This window comes from Caretta caretta, chromosome 1 (assembly GCF_965140235.1).
Source record: "Caretta caretta isolate rCarCar2 chromosome 1, rCarCar1.hap1, whole genome shotgun sequence".
Lineage (NCBI taxonomy): Eukaryota > Metazoa > Chordata > Testudines > Cheloniidae > Caretta > Caretta caretta.
The window spans coordinates 213,134,122-213,150,464 of record NC_134206.1 but is presented as its reverse complement, the minus strand read 5'-3'; the positions used below and the strand labels follow the sequence as shown (position 1 = coordinate 213,150,464).

The following is a 16,343-nucleotide window of genomic DNA, read 5'->3' as shown; positions in this document are numbered from 1 at the left end:
GGTACTCCACCTCCCTGAGAGGCAGTAGCTATGTCGACGGGGGAAGCCCTCCCATCAACATAGCGCTGTCTATACTGGAAGTTCAGTTGGTATAACTATGTCGCTCTTAGGTGTGGAAAATCCATATCCCTGAGCGACGTCGTTATACTGACATAAGTTTGTAGTGTAGACCAGGGCTAAGCGTTGTAATGCCTAACTTTTAGGCATTTAGAAAATCATAGGAACAACATTGTGATTCACAAAGCCTGAGTTAGGCTATGTCCACACAGCACACCTTATAACAGTGCAGTTGTGCTGCTGCAGCCACGCCTTTGTAAGCTGCACTGTGTGGCCACTCTTTAAATAAAACCACCCGCAACGAGAGGCGGTAGCTTTGTTGATGGGAGTGCGGCTCCCGCCACCGAAGTGCTGTCCACACCGGCACTTTTCATTGCTAAAACCTTTGTTGTTCAACGGGGTGTTTTTTCACAACCCTGAGCGACAAAAGTTTTAGCAACAAAAGTGCCAGTGTAGACATAGTCTGTGACTATGTGTACACTACAACTTATGTCGGCATAATTTATGACAAGCTGCGAATAAGCTGTGTCCCTGAGCGACATAAGTTGCACCGACATAAATGCTGGTGTGGACAGCACTATGTTGGCAGGAGAGTTTCTTTTGCTGACATAGCCCTGGTCTACACTAGGACTTTAGGTCGAATTTAGCAGCGTTAAATCGATTTAAACCTGCACCCGTCCACACAATGAAGCCCTTTATTTCGACTTAAAGGGCTCTTAAAATCGATTTCCTTACTCCACCCCTGACAAGTGGATTAGCGCTTAAATCGACATTGCCGGCTCGAATTTGGGGTACTGTGGACACAATTCGATGGTATTGGCCTCCGGGAGCTATCCCAGAGTGCTCCATTCTGACCGCTCTGGACAGCGCTCTCAACTCAGATGCACTGGCCAGGTAGACAGGAAAAGAACCACGAACTTTTGAATCTCATTTCCTGTTTGGCCAGCGTGGCAAGCTGCAGGTGACCATGCAGAGCTCATCAGCACAGGTGACCATGATGGAGTCCCAGAATCGCAAAAGAGCTCCAGCATGGACCGAACGGGAGGTACGGGATCTGATCGCTGTTTGGGGAGAGGAATCCGTGCTATCAGAACTCCGTTCCAGTTTTCGAAATGCCAAAACCTTTCTGAAAATCTCCCAGGGCATGAAGGACAGAGGCCATAACAGGGACCCGAAGCAGTGCCGCGTGAAACTGAAGGAGCTGAGGCAAGCCTACCAGAAAACCAGAGAGGCGAACAGCCGCTCTGGGTCAGAGCCCCAAACATGCCGCTTCTATGATGAGCTGCATGCCATTTTAGGGGGTTCAGCCACCACTACCCCAGCCGTGTTGTTTGACTCCTTCAATGGAGATGGAGGCAATACGGAAGTAGGTTTTGGGGACGAAGAAGATGATGAGGAGGAGGAGGTTGTAGATAGCTCACAGCAAGCAAGTGGAGAAACCGGTTTTCCCGACAGCCAGGAACTGTTTCTCACCCTAGACCTGGAGCCAGTACCCCCCGAACCCACCCAAGGCTGCCTCCTGGACCCAGCAGGCGGAGAAGGGACCTCTGGTGAGTGTACCTTTTAAAATGCTATACATGGTTTAAAAGCAAGCATGTGAAAGGATTACTTTGCCCTGGCATTTGCGGTTCTCCTAGATGTAGTCCTAAAGCCTTTGCAAAAGGTTTCTGGGGAGGGCAGCCTTATTTCGTCCTTCATGGTAGGACACTTTACCACTCCAGGCCAGTAACACGTACTCGGGAATCACTGTAGAACAAAGCATTGCAGTGTATGTTTGCTGGCATTCAACCAAAATCCGTTCTTTATCTCTCTGTGTTATCCTCAGGAGAGTGAGATATAATTCATGGTCACCTGGTTGAAATAGAGTGCTTTTCTTCAGGGGACACTCAGAGGAGCCCATTCCTGCTGGGCTGTTTGCCTGTGGCTAAACAGAAATGTTCCCCGCTGTTAGCCACAGGGAGGGGAGAAGGTTGAGGGGATAGTCACGCGGTGGGAGGAGGCAAAATGCGACCTTGTAACGAAAGCACATGTGCTATGTATGTAATGTTAACAGCAAGGTTTACCCTGAAAGACTGTAGCGACTGTTTTATAAAATGTGTCTTTTTAAATACCGCTGTCCCTTTTTTTTTCTCCACCAGCTGCATGTGTTTCAATGATCACAGGATCTTCTCCTTCCCAGAGGCTAGTGAAGCTTAGAAAGAAAAAAAAAACGCACTCGCGATGAAATGTTCTCCGAGCTCATGCTGTCCTCCCACACTGACAGAGCACAGACGAATGCGTGGAGGCAAATAATGTCAGAGTGCAGGAAAGCACAAAATGACCGGGAGGAGAGGTGGCGGGCTGAAGAGAGTAAGTGGCGGGCTGAAGAGAGTAAGTGGCGGGCTGAAGACAGGGCTGAAGCTCAAAGGTGGCGGCAGCGTGATGAGAGGAGGCAGGATTCAATGCTGAGGCTGCTGCAGGACCAAACCAGTATGCTCCAGTGTATGGTTGAGCTGCAGCAAAGGCAGCTGGAGCACAGACTGCCACTGCTGCCCCTCTGTAACCAACCGCCCTCCTCCCCAAATTCCATAGTCTCCACACCCAGACGCCCAAGAACGCGGTGGGGGGGCCTCCGGCCAACCAGCCACTCCACCACAGAGGATTGCCCAAAAAAAAGAAGGCTGTCATTCAATAAATTTTAAAGTTGTAAACTTTTAAAGTGCTGTGCTTAAAGTGCTGTGTGGCATTTTCCTTCCCTCCTCCACCACCCCTCCTGGGCTACCTTGGTAGTCATCCCCCTATTTGTGTGATGAATGAATAACGAATGCATGACTGTGAAGCAGCAATGACTTTATTGCCTCTGCAAGCAATGATTAAAGGGAGGAGGGGAGGGTGGTTAGCTTACAGGGAAGTAGAGTGAACCAAGGGGCGGGGGGTTTCATCAAAGAGAAACAAACAGAACTTTCACACTGTAGCCTGGCCAGTCATGAAACTGGTTTTCAAAGCTTCTCTGATGCGTACCGCGCCCTCCTGTGCTCTTCTAACCGCCCTGGTGTCTGGCTGCGCGTAAGCAGCAGCCAGGCGATTTGCCTCAACCTCCCACCCCGCCATAAACGTCTCCCCCTTACTCTCACAGATATTGTGGAGCACACAGCAAGCAGTAATAACAGTGGGAATATTGGTTTCGCTGAGGTCTAAGCGAGTCAGTAAACTGCGCCAGCGCGCCTTTAAACGTCCAAATGCACATTCTACCACCATTCTGCACTTGCTCAGCCTGTAGTTGAACAGCTCCTGACTACTGTCCAGGCTGCCTGTGTACGGCTTCATGAGCCATGGCATTAAGGGGTAGGCTGGGTCCCCAAGGATACATATAGGCATTTCAACATCCCCAACAGTTATTTTCTGGTCTGGGAATAAAGTCCCTTCCTGCAGCTTTTGAACAGACCAGAGTTCCTGAAGATGCGAGCATCATGCACCTTTCCCGGCCATCCCACGTTGATGTTGGTGAAACGTCCCTTGTGATCCACCAGAGCTTGCAGCACTATCGAAAAGTACCCCTTGCGGTTTATGTACTCGGCGGCTTGGTGCTCCGGTGCCAAGATAGGGATATGGGTTCCGTCTATATCCCCACCACAGTTAGGGAATCCCATTGCAGCAAAGCCATCCACTATGACCTGCACATTTCCCAGGGTCACTACCCTTGATATCAGCAGATCTTTGATTGCGTGGGCTACTTGCATCACAGCAGCCCCCACAGTAGATTTGACCACTCCAAATTGATTCCCAACTGACCGGTAGCTGTCTGGCGTTGCAAGCTTCCACAGGGCTATCGCCACTCGTTTCTCAACTGTGAGGGCTGCTCTCATCTTGGTATTCATGCGCTTCAGGGCAGGGGAAAGCAAGTCACAAAGTTCCATGAAAGTGCCCCTACGCATGCGAAAGTTTCGCAGCCACTGGGAATCGTCCCAGACCTGCAACACTATGCGGTCCCACCAGTCTGTGCTTGTTTCCCGAGCCCAGAATCGGCGTTCCACAGCATGAACCTGCCCCATTAGCACCATGATGCATGCATTGTCAGGGCCCATGTTTTCAGAGAAATCTGTGTCCATGTCCTGATCACTCACGGGACCGCGCTGACGTCGCCTCCTCGCCCGGTATCGCGTTGCCATGTTCTGGTGCTGCATATACTGCTGGATAATGCGTGTGGTGGTTAATGTGCTCCTAATTGCCAAAGTGAGCTGAGCGGCCTCCATGCTTGCCTTGGTATGGCGTCCGCACAGAAAAAAGGCGCGGAACGATTGTCTGCCGTTGCTCTGACGGAGGGAGGGGCGACTGACAACATGGCTTACAGGGTTGGCTTCAGGGAGCTAAAATCAACAAAGGGTGTGCCTGTACATCAAGGAGTATTTCAGGCAGGACTGCACGGAGGGTTCCAATAAGAAATGGTGCACCTAAGTTATCGTTGTTATTGGAACAAGGAGGTTAGCCTGGCCTCTGATTGATACATGGCTAGATTTACCTCGCTGCACCTTCTCTGTGAGTGACTGCAGTGTGATCTAGACAGGGGAGGAGGCAAATGAGTACAAAACAAATCTGGTCTATTTCTTGTTCTGACCCACTCCATCTATCTTTTACATCTTTGGCTGGCAGCAGACGGTGCAGAAGGACTGCATGCCATCCACATCTCATGGCTGCTCGGCAGAAGATGGTACAGTACGACTGCTAGCCATCTTCATCTCTTGCCTGCCTGGCATAAGATGGTACAATACGACTACTAGCAATCCTCATCTCTTGCCTGCCTGGCAGAAGATGGTACAGTACGACTGCTAGCAGTCCGTATCGCCTGCCTGCTCACCATAAGACGGTTCAATAGGACTGACTGCAGGACTAAAGAGAATGACCTGGTCAAGTCACTCCAAATGTAATCCCTGCGCCCATGTCTGCCCAGGCGCTCCCAGCCGACGTGGCCAGGAGCACCTCGGACACGACGAGGACGACTACCAATCGTATTGCACTGTCTGCTGCCAGAAGGCAATGGGTTGCTGCTACTGTGCAGCAAAGCCGTACCGCGTCTGCCAGCACCCAGGAGACATAGGGTGACGGTTACCTGAGCTGGCTCCATGCTTGTCGTGGTGTGGCGTCTGCACAGGTAACTCAGGAAAAAAGGCGCGAAATGATTGTCTGCCCTTGCTTTCACGGAGGGAGGGAGGGAACGGGGGCCTGACGACACGTACCCAGAAGCACCCGCGACAATGTTTTAGCCCCATCAGAGTGCTCCATTGTGACTGCTCTGGACAGCACTCTCAGATGCCCGATTGTTTGCCATTGCTCTGACGCTGGGAGGGGCGCTTACAGGGTTGGCTTCAGGGAGCTAAAATCAACAAAGGGGGTGGCTTTACATCAAGGAGTATTTCAGGCAGGACTTCACGGAGGGTTCCAATAAGAAATGGTGCACCTAAGTTATTGTCCTTATTGGAACAAGAAGGTTAGCCTGGCCTCTGATTGATACATGGCTAGATTTACCTCGCTGCACCTTCTCTGTGAGTGACTGCAGTGTGATCTAGAAGAATGAGTCCCCTAGACAGGGGAGGGGGGGAAGCAAATGAGTACAAAACAAATCTGGTCTATTTCTTGTTTTGATCCACTCCATCTATCTTTTACATCTTTGGCTGGCAGCAGACGGTGCAGAAGGACTGCATGCCATCCACATCTCATGGCTGCTCGGCAGAAGATGGTACAGTACGACTGCTAGCCATCTTCATCTCTTGCCTGCCTGGCATAAGATGGTACAATACGACTACTAGCAATCCTCATCTCTTGCCTGCCTGGCAGAAGATGGTACAGTACGACTGCTAGCAGTCCGTATCGCCTGCCTGCTCACCATAAGACGGTTCAATAGGACTGACTGCAGGACTAAAGAGAATGACCTGGTCAAGTCACTCCAAATTTAGTCCCTGCGCCCATGTCTGCCCAGGCGCTCCTGATCGACCTCACAGAGGCAACCAGGAGCACCTCAGCCATGACAATGACGGCTACCAGTCGTACTGTACCGTCTGCTGCCACAAGGCAAGGGGTTGCTGCTACTGTGTAGCAATGCCGTACCACGTCTGCCAGCACCCAGGAGACATAGGGTGACGGTTACCTGAGCGGGCTCCATGCTTGCCGTGGTATGGCGTCTGCACAGGTAACTCAGGAAAAAAGGCGCGAAATGATTGTCTGCCCTTGCTTTCACGGGGGGAGGGAGGGAGCGGGGGGCTGACGATATGTACCCAGAACCACCCGCGACAATGTTTTAGCCCCATCAGGCATTGGGATCTCAACCCAGAATTCCAATGGGCAGCGGAGACTGCGGGAACTGTGGGATAGCTACCCACAGTGCAACGCTCCGGAAGTCGACTCTAGCCTCGGTACTGTGGAAGCGCTCCGCCGAGTTAATGCACTTAATGCACTTAGAGCATTTTCTGTGGGGACACACACACTCGAATATATAAAACCGATTTCTAAAAAAACGACTTCTATAAATTCGACCTAATTTCGTAGTGTAGACATACCCATAAATAGCTATCACCTTTCATGGAGGTGAGAGTTCCCATCGGCATATGCCCGTCAGCATTGAGCGTCTTCACCAGAGGTACTGCAGCAGTGCTATATATGTAGACAAGCCCTTAGGGACCTGTACAATACTTGGAAAGAGAGAGGAACCTCGGAATGTGATTCACAAATGCCAGCGCACTAGATGGGGAATTGCCTAAGCTAGCCAATGGGAGATGCCAAAGAGAAGGGTGTGTCCTAAGTCCCACCCCTCTCAAGTGCCTCCTGACAAGCTGGATTTAGGAGCCTAGCTCCATTAGCAGTCCACAACTGGGCCTGCCTTCTGCCACACAAAGTGGCTGGAGGTGGAGGTGACTGCTCCCCACCTTATACTTTTTATTGTAGTGGTTAGAGCACTTGCCGGTGATATGAGAGGACAGATTTAATTCCTCCTTCAGCCAGAGGTGGGAGAAAAGATTTGAAAATGGCACAGTACACTTTGCAGAAGATTTTCTCATAGCTATGGAAGGACATGCTGTACGTGAGTGAAGGTCTTATGCAACTCTGTGTTGGAAGGACATGCAGAGCTCTTTGCCTAGCTCAAGTGCACATTATAAAGTATACGCAAAAAGAAAAGGAGTACTTGTGGCACCTTAGAGACTAACCAATTTATTTGAGCATGAGCTTTCGTGAGCCACAGCTCACTTCATCAGATGTGTACCGTGGAAACTGCAGCAGACTTTATATACACACAGAGAATATGAAACAATACCTCCTCCCACCCCACTGTCCTGCTGGTAATAGCTTATCTAAAGTGATCAGCAGGTGGGCCATTTCCAGCACAAATCCAGGTTTTCTCACCCTCCACCCCCCCACACAAATTCACTCTCCTGCTGGTGCTAGCCCATCCAAAGTGACAACTCTTTACATAATCAAGTCGGGCTATTTCCTGCATAGATCCAGGTTCTTGGGGGAAGTGAGAGAACCTGGATCTATGCAGGAAATAGCCCGACTTGATTATGTAAAGAGTTGTCACTTTGGATGGGCTAGCACCAGCAGGAGAGTGAATTTGTGTGGGGGGGTGGAGGGTGAGAAAACCTGGATTTGTGCTGGAAATGGCCCACCTGCTGATCACTTTAGATAAGCTATTACCAGCAGGACAGTGGGGTGGGAGGAGGTATTGTTTCATATTCTCTGTGTGTATATAAAGTCTGCTGCAGTTTCCACGGTACACATCTGATGAAGTGAGCTGTGGCTCACGAAAGCGCATGCTCAAATAAATTGGTTAGTCTCTAAGGTGCCACAAGTACTCCTTTTCTTTTTGCGAATACAGACTAACACGGCTGTTCCTCTGAAACCTGTCATTATAAAGTATGGGTTCCCCTCCAGCCTGGCTCCTAAACTCTAGCACACTAATGGCTGCCTAGAGTGCAGCCCTTCTTATGAAGGGGATTTCATCCACTGTTCTTAGACTTATGTGCCAAAGATTGTGCATAACCACACAGAAAGCTGGTGAGAATTTGCTGGCATATATAGGCCACCTGATTTTTGCAGCTAAATTAGCTTCTTTGTTGCATGTAATGAAGACTACTGTGCATGTGTGCAGCTAAATTAGCATTGTAGTTAACTGCCTCATCCCCAGAATTGCACTAAGGAAAGATATGCTGCTGGATAGAGCTGGTCAAAATTTTTGAATACACAGCTTTTTTAATAGAAAAATTACCTTTTTAAAATTAAAATATGTAGCAAAATTTTCATTTTTTGTGAAAGTTTTCACTATATCTCGTGATTTTTAAAAAATATTTTTCATTTACTATTTTTCCATTTTTGTTTTTTCCCATTCTTTTCTCTTTTCCTTTTTCCCCAGTTAGTTTTTGAAAATTGAAGCTTGGATTTTCAAAAGCACCCAAGAGATTTAGGGAGCACAAGTGAGGGACATAGGCACTGTTGAAAATCCCACAGTGAATTTTTAAAAAAAATTAACAGAGAAAGAAAGCAAAACAACAGAAGATAAACTTTTTAAAAAAATGGAAAATGGGTTCATTTGAAACCCTTCAAAACAAAACTAATTTCAGCATTTTTTTTTCACTTTTAAAAGATATTTGAAGCAGCTCTACTGGCGGTTGAAAAGGAAATTTATAGCTGTGACTGACTATTATTACAATGTACACAGTAGATAGAGGGAAACTGTCAATAAAAGGTGTAAAGACCAAAGTTTTTCTAGATGTAATTGAAATCAATGGAGCCAAATCTGTTTCCATCAGCAGGCACCTTGGGCCCAAGTTTATAAAGATAAATTGGACTGTTATGACAATTAAATTAGTGCAATTAAAGAGGAATTCAAAATATTATAAATTGTACCTGAGACTGTACCAAAATAGTGTAGTATATGATATTATATGAAAAATAGCATGTGAATATGTAACTAAAGCTTGTAATGTAATATGTGTGCACTGGGGTAAAGTGCATGTCCAACCTCAACTTTGGCATTTCCTGATCGTTGAGTACTTTTACAGTCTTAATGTCATCTCAGTGTAACTCTGGATGGAAATTAATTTGGCCACACCTTATTAGATGTGCTCAGTTTATAGGTTAAATGATGTTGTTTATAACTGAAAATTCCCTCTGGGATCTGAGAATGAAGCTAGGCTTTTTTCCATTTCAAACATCATCACTAGCAGTAAAGATTCTGCCAGAATACCCTGCCATGAGTGATACCTGTGTGACTCCACTGTCTTCAGTGAGTTTGCACAGGTGGAACTTGGTAGCCAATTCCATGGCTAATGCACAGATAGGATAAACTTCAGCTCATGGTCTCTGAGCTGTGCTGGCTCTGGAAGGCTAACAGGAGTAAAAAGCAAGTAAATCTGATTTCAGTCACCAAAATGAGATGAGCCTTCTTTTCAAGAGCCTGCATAACCCTGTCCTCCCTTCTCATCTGCCTTTATCTTTGATGGTGCCACCTTCACCCCATCTGCAATGATGTCAACATCAGCATCTCATTTGTCTGCTTCTCCCACAACCATCTCCATGTCTTCCACACTGCTCCTTGTACATGAGCACCCTCCAGGAGCTCATCCTCAAAGCCACTCTCTTCTCCATGGTCAAGTCCTTCCTAAAGTCCTTCTGTGATGTCTAAAAGAAATCAGTCAGCTAATGATGGCTAGAGAAGGAAAATCGGGCCTATCCCAGAAACATCTACATTATCAAGTTGTGCTGTTCATCACCTTTGGCACTTTGGTGCACCCTTTCTTTTTTTCTGTTTGTCTTTTTAGGTTGTGGGAGTTTGGGGGCAGGGTCTGTGTTTTTCTATATGTTTGTACAGCACCAGAACTTTGGGGGTGCTACAAGAAACTATTTATGTATGTCTCAATTGAACATGAGCTGGAGAAATATCATTCATTATCATGGCTGTTACTGATGCCTCTCTGGTGCTACTATGTGGCCAGTCAATGCTACAGCAGACTTTCTTTTTTCTCCTCTGACTTCCAGTGTTATATTTTGTCTCACTCCTGAGAACTGTGTGAGCTTGATTTTATCTGCTACATCTTTCTTTATACAGCCAAAGAGGGGAAAACAGGGATAGTTGGAGATCCACTCTGAGGGATTACTTTACTGTTTATGAGCCTGATTTAAATGTGAAGTTCACCTCCATGTTGGGATTGTCTACTTCTGGCTCCTTGTGTGTGTGATATTCAACTAACCGTTGTCTGTTACCTGTAGCACATGGATTAATTCCATGACCTGGAAGGGAGCAAGGTGGGACTGTCCATTTCATAAGGAAAAGACAGTTCTTGTCCCAGTGAGTGAGGGAGGTTCTCTGGCCTGTGATGTGCAGGAGGTCAGAATAGATGATCACAATGGTCCCTTCTGGCCTTAAAGTCTCTGAGTCTCAATCCCCAAAGCGAATTTTGGCTGCTTCTCTCAACTGAGAATCAGGGTTCTAAACTCTGAGGCAGTCTCTGCATCAAAGGGATGCCAGCCTGGCAAAGTTTTGTGGGGAAGGAGGAAGTAAGAAAGGAACGAAAGTTTTGAATTCCATTCTTTGGCTTTCTTTTCCCCCTTTCCCATTTGTTTGGAGTGGGCAGAAAGGCAGGTGGAGGGATTGGAGAGTTAGAAGTGAGAGAAGCTGGCTGGGAGTACATGTCTCTGCTCTTTGACCAGAAGTTCTAAATTCTGTGGGATGAAAGTTGGGATCATGTTAGTTTAAACCCCAAATTTCTGGCCTTTTGGCAGGCAAGTGTCAACTTTTTCTCTCCCATATCACCCTTCTCTCCACCTACAGTCTTCCCTGTGATCCTCCTGTAACTGTGCCTCAGTCACAGCTGAGGATGCCAGATTCAGGACAAACTGCTGAGAAATAAGGTGTCCACCCCAAACTGATGGTTATTCTTCCATAACATATACCAAGCCAGTAACAAAAGTAAACTTCCATTTCCCCAAACTGTTTAACAAGAAGTGAGAAAGTTCCCAAGAGATCAGCCACACAGCTAGGTCAATATCCAACTCAGATCTTACCCAATAATCAGGCTATTGCCATTCCTTTAGTATCTAATATCTAAAGGTTTATTTATAAAAGAAAGAGGAGAGAGTTAAAATGGTCAAAAGAATCAAATACAAACAAGAACTTTGGAATGAGTGTATCAGGCCTGAAGCAGTGATGGAATAAACTGCTGTCTTGTACAGTCGCCGGTAACTTCCAAAAGATGGGAAGGTCCTCAGTCCATTGGTTGGAATGCTCCTGTTAGGGTAAATCCATAGTCCAGAGATCAGAGCAGGAAAGAGGCAAAATGGAGTTTCTTCCAGGGCCTTTTATACTTTCTCCCATGGGGCGGGAAAAGCTCTCAGTCTTAGTTTGTGGAAAAGTACAGGTACAAGATGGAGTCCAGGGTCATGTAAGCAAGTCACATGCCCTTGCATGCTTCGATAGCAGGATCCATTACCCATATTCTGGCTAAAACATACTCAGGAAGGGCCATGGGGTGGAGACAAGCTTCTTCTATATCCATTCTGACAGCTAAGTGTTCTTTGATAGGCCATCAACTTGAATCATCCTTTCACAATATGCTGGTGTCACGGAGTGTAGGGGAGTCAGGGCCCTGCACCCCTCACTTCCTGCGATTCACTGTGACTCTCAGCCAGCCAGTCAGTAAAACAGAAGGTTTATTAGATGACAGGAACACAGTCTAAAACAGAGCTTGTAGGTACAGAAAACAGGACCCCTCAGTCAGGTCCATCTTGGGGGGTGGGGAGCCTAGACCCAGGTTCTGGGCCTCCTTCCCTCCTCCCTCCCTCCCCCCCCCCCCCCCCCCCGGTCTCCCCAGCCAGCTCCAAACTGAAACTCCCTCCAGCAGTCTCACCCAGCCACACACCCCAGCTCCTCGGTCAGCCTTTGTCCAGTTACCTGGGCAGAAGGTGTCACCTGGCTCCAACCCCTTCCTGGGCTCAGGTTACGTGCTGGCTGTCAAGTATCATCCCTCAGTGAAGTCACACTCTTATATCCCACCACCATCTAGTATTAATGCAGACAGTAAACTAGTAAAACTCCCATGCAACATTACCAGGTTAATATTCCCTACTCCATCACAGCTGGCCAGACTGGATGCAAACTTGGCTGTTACCCCAGGAGTAAACACATTTTAAATACAGGTACATAGTCAATATTCATAATATTACTTCAAATACAAAAATGATGCACGCGTACAAACAGGATAATCATATTCAGCAAACCATAACTTTTCCATTGACACCTTATATGGCATACTTTGTATAGGATTTGTTGCAATTGTATAACGGTGGTAACAACATGGTCATATTTTAATCATAAACGTCACACCTCCCCCACAACATCTCCAAAAACAGTGGATAAAAGGTGAGGCCTTGAAGGATGTCATCAAATACACAACCTTCGGCATGGGGTGTGAAGCAGTGGGGAGAGAAAACGGACTTGCTGCTTTGTGAGATTTTACTATCTCTGTCTCTGTGTTTCCAGGGTAGTCGTCTGGATGAGCAAAGATGTTCTCTCCCAACTCCGCTCAAGGTCAGGTTAGGTCTTTGGTGCCTCATATATTATTGAGAATGGAAAATAAAGGGTTTCTACTTGCAGCTTGCCCTGCACTCTGGCTTCCTCAGCCTCCTTGAGGGATGAGGAGTCTAGTATTTGTAACTCAAGTCTGTGTTTCTATCACAGGGTTCTGGGGATGTTGCACAATAGGGTCTAACAATATGATGCAAATATAATAAACACCCTCTCAAAATCCAAGCAGATTCAATCAGTCACTTTAGTATTATTAATTATAGCATAGTTCTGGTGAGATGTTTCCTTGCTTTTATTTTAGTTTGAGTTTTAATAACATTTATAAGAGAAACTTATACGGAGTCTCATATCTTTCAGTAAGCATCGTGAGTCCAGAACCTGTAAGGGCTTAGGGTGGGTGCCAGCTGGTCAACCTGAAATCTCACCAGGTCCTCCTAATAAGTCCATGGCTCTCACCTAATTGGCCTACAAAGAACTGGGTCCCATTTTTCAAATGCTCAGATCTTTCTCTTTTTCTATTGTCTCTGCTCTGGTGCTCTAACCTGGTAAGCTAACAAAATCACCCACAAGGAAGCAAGGTGGGTGGGAAGTGTGTAGGATGGAGGGGCATGTCAATGCCAAACGTGGTTAAAGGGGGAGGGGGGCTAGAAGAACATTAAAGTGGCTTAACATAAGGTTCTCCCCCAATCCTCTTACACAGCCACAGCAGCCCCTCCAGTTGTGGATCAGCCACCCTCACTGTCAGAAAATGGAGCCTCACTGCATGGGGCCCTGTCTTATGGTGTCGGAGGAAAGATGGGGAGAAGGTTCAGTGTGCCCAGCATTGTGAAAATGGGCTTCTGGCAGGCATCTATCTCTACTGTTCCATGGCACAGAGCCCCCTTAGTATCAGCATACTCACTCATTTGGTAATAGTGCTGTTCAGAGAGCAGGAATAGAGCTGCCCTATCTGGGAGCAGGGTCACCTCTTCTAATCAGGGATCACAGGCTCTCCAAATGGTGAGTGGAAAAGTCCTTCCCCATCTCACAGAGCATCCTCAGAGCCTCAACTACACCCTGGAGTGTAGCTTTGACCATCTGCAGGCTGGTTTAAGTGACACACCTCATGCTCCCAGAATGCAGGAGTGATACCAGTGCACTCTGCTCTGCCCCACTTGCATAAACACTTTCCCCCATCCCCAGGTGTCCCTTTATGCAGCAACATGGCACTAATCCAGCACTCTTCTCAGCATGGGACAAGGGACTAAGGCTGTCAGGCCACACATGGCTTAATTTGCCTCAATCTGGCTCACAATTTGATTACTCTGTTTTCCCCTCACTGTGCCCTGTGCAGCTGGGGCAGGGGAGTGGAATCTGGCCCCTGGAGTTTATTTGCTGAAGTTTTTGTGTGTTATAATGCTGTGTGCTGTGAAATGCACCCTAACCTAGATGCTCTAAAGAAGTAGGAGTGGATGGGGAGGAGTGGCGGTGGAGGACAAGCAGCCTGGGTCACCAAGTGAAGATGGTACTATAAAGGCTCCCTCAGTTCTGTAGTCCCTTGTGATTTCAGAGAGAAGAGGAGTATATCCCATACCCCAGCATCCATGAGGTGAGTCACAGCTGGCTCTGCTCTGCTCAGTCTCTTCCTCTACCTCAGTAATGTTATTTGCCTCACAAAGCAATGCCTCTGTCTCTCGGGACAGGTGTTACGGAAAGGGTGGCCATACCCCCTCATTATCCTACCCCAGTTCGGGGGCTACTGGATTGAAGGAACCTGCCACAGCCTCCCCAGCTCGACCTCGGCTCTGCCTGACCTGCCTTCCCCCTGCAGCAGTAAAGTGAAGCTAGAAGGCGACCCCACGGCCAAGCTGTACCGCAAGCACTTCTTGGGGAAGGTAAGGGGGAACCCCATAGTCTTCCATTCCACTCCATGACTATACTGTACCCCAAGGGTCTCCTGACAGATGTTGGGGTGACCTCACACACACACACCCCCACCCAGATCCCACACCTTCCCAGTGCCAAAAATAATTAAATGTGTCCCACTACATACCCAGCAATGTGCTGCTTAGAGTCACAGCTACGTCAGGGGTGCCCCTTTGCGCCTTGTGTAGTGTCCTGTGTGTTAGAGAAGAGAGAGGTCTCAGATCTGATTAATATAAAGGGGATCTTTTGCTGAGACTTCTGGACACAGACAGACCTTGGGAGATGGAAGAGAAACAACTGTAATGAATCATGGTGGCCACCACATACAGACACTCAGCTGGACATGGGGATCAAACCCAGGCCCTTCAGCACAGAATGTAGAAGGCCCTGCCAGCTGAGCTAAAGGATAAACTCCAGTAGCTCTCAGTAACAGGTTGTTATAGCGAGAGAGATAATTGCGTGCACTAAGCCAATGTATTACACAGGCTTGGGGCCAAGTACTCCTTGATCTTGCCATTTCTAGCCATGACAGGTATGGGAACACATGGAAGCAGAGACCAGCCTCCAGGTGAGGTTCAAAGCATGGGCATTTATTAGCTGTCCTACAGGCTCCACCTGAACTGGCTCCTCTGGGGTGCTGGGCAGTCACCAGATGGATTTCACGATCATGCTGACCAACTCACAATCAGTTGTCAACAAAACCATGATCTGTTCATAGAATCATAGAATCATAGAATATCAGGGTTGGAAGGGACCTCAGGAGGTCATCTAGTCCAACCCCCTGCCCAAAAGCAGGACCAATCCCCAACTAAATCATCCCAGCCAGGGCTTTGTCAAGCCTGACCTTAAAAACTTCTAAGGAAGGAGATTCCACCACCTCCCTAGGCAACGCATTCCAGTGTTTCACCACCCTCCTAGTGAAAAAGTTTTTCCTAATATCCAACCTAAACCTCCCCCACTGCAACTTGAGACCATTACTCCTTGTCCTGTCCTCTTCCACCACTGAGAATAGTCTAGAACCATCCTCTCTGGAACCACCTCTCAGGTAGTTGAAAGCAGCTATCAAATCCCCCCTCATTCTTCTCTTCTGCAGACTAAACAATCCCAGTTCCCTCAGCCTCTCCTCATAAGTCATGTGTTCCAGACCCCTAATCATTTTTGTTGCCCTTCGCTGGACTCTTTCCAATTTATCCACATCCTTCTTGTAGTGTGGGGCCCAAAACTGGACACAGTACTCCAGATGAGGCCTCACCAATGTCGAATAGAGGGGGACGATCACGTCCCTTGATCTGTTCGCTATGCCCCTACTTATACATCCCAAAATGCCATTGGCCTTCTTGGCAACAAGGGCACACTGCTGACTCATATCCAGCTTCTCGTCCACTGTCACCCCTAGGTCCTTTTCCGCAGAACTGCTGCCTAGCCATTCGGTCCCTAGTCTGTAGCTGTGCATTGGGTTCTTCCGTCCTAAGTGCAGGACCCTGCACTTATCCTTATTGAACCTCATCAGATTTCTTTTGGCCCAATCCTCCAGTTTGTCTAGGTCCCTCTGTATCCTATCCCTGCCCTCCAGCGTATCTACCACTCCTCCCAGTTTAGTATCATCTGCAAATTTGCTGAGAGTGCAATCCACACCATCCTCCAGATCATTTATGAAGATATTGAACAAAACCGGCCCCAGGACCGACCCCTGGGGCACTCCACTTGACACTGGCTGCCAACTAGACATGGAGCCATTGATCACTACCCGTTGAGCCCGACAATCTAGCCAACTTTCTACCCACCTTATAGTGCATTCATCCAGCCCGTACTTCTTTAACTTGCTGACAAGAAT

General features: G+C 47.7%; 1 protein-coding gene across 9 annotated transcripts in view; it reads left to right on the top strand.

The window, feature by feature from the left end:
* The window catches only part of LOC125622836 (rap1 GTPase-activating protein 1-like), a 72,161-nt gene that overhangs the window by 11,069 nt on the left and 44,749 nt on the right, over positions 1-16,343 (top strand). For 8 of the 9 annotated variants that reach the window (XM_075120027.1, XM_075120033.1, XM_075120031.1 and 5 more), the window contains 3 exons: positions 12,560-12,607; positions 14,154-14,192; positions 14,287-14,478. In XM_075120027.1, the coding sequence (XP_074976128.1) occupies positions 12,560-12,607; positions 14,154-14,192; positions 14,287-14,478 (279 nt within the window). The remainder of the gene's footprint in view (positions 1-12,559; positions 12,608-14,153; positions 14,193-14,286; positions 14,479-16,343) is intronic. The other variant, XM_075120028.1, reaches the window with a different exon arrangement.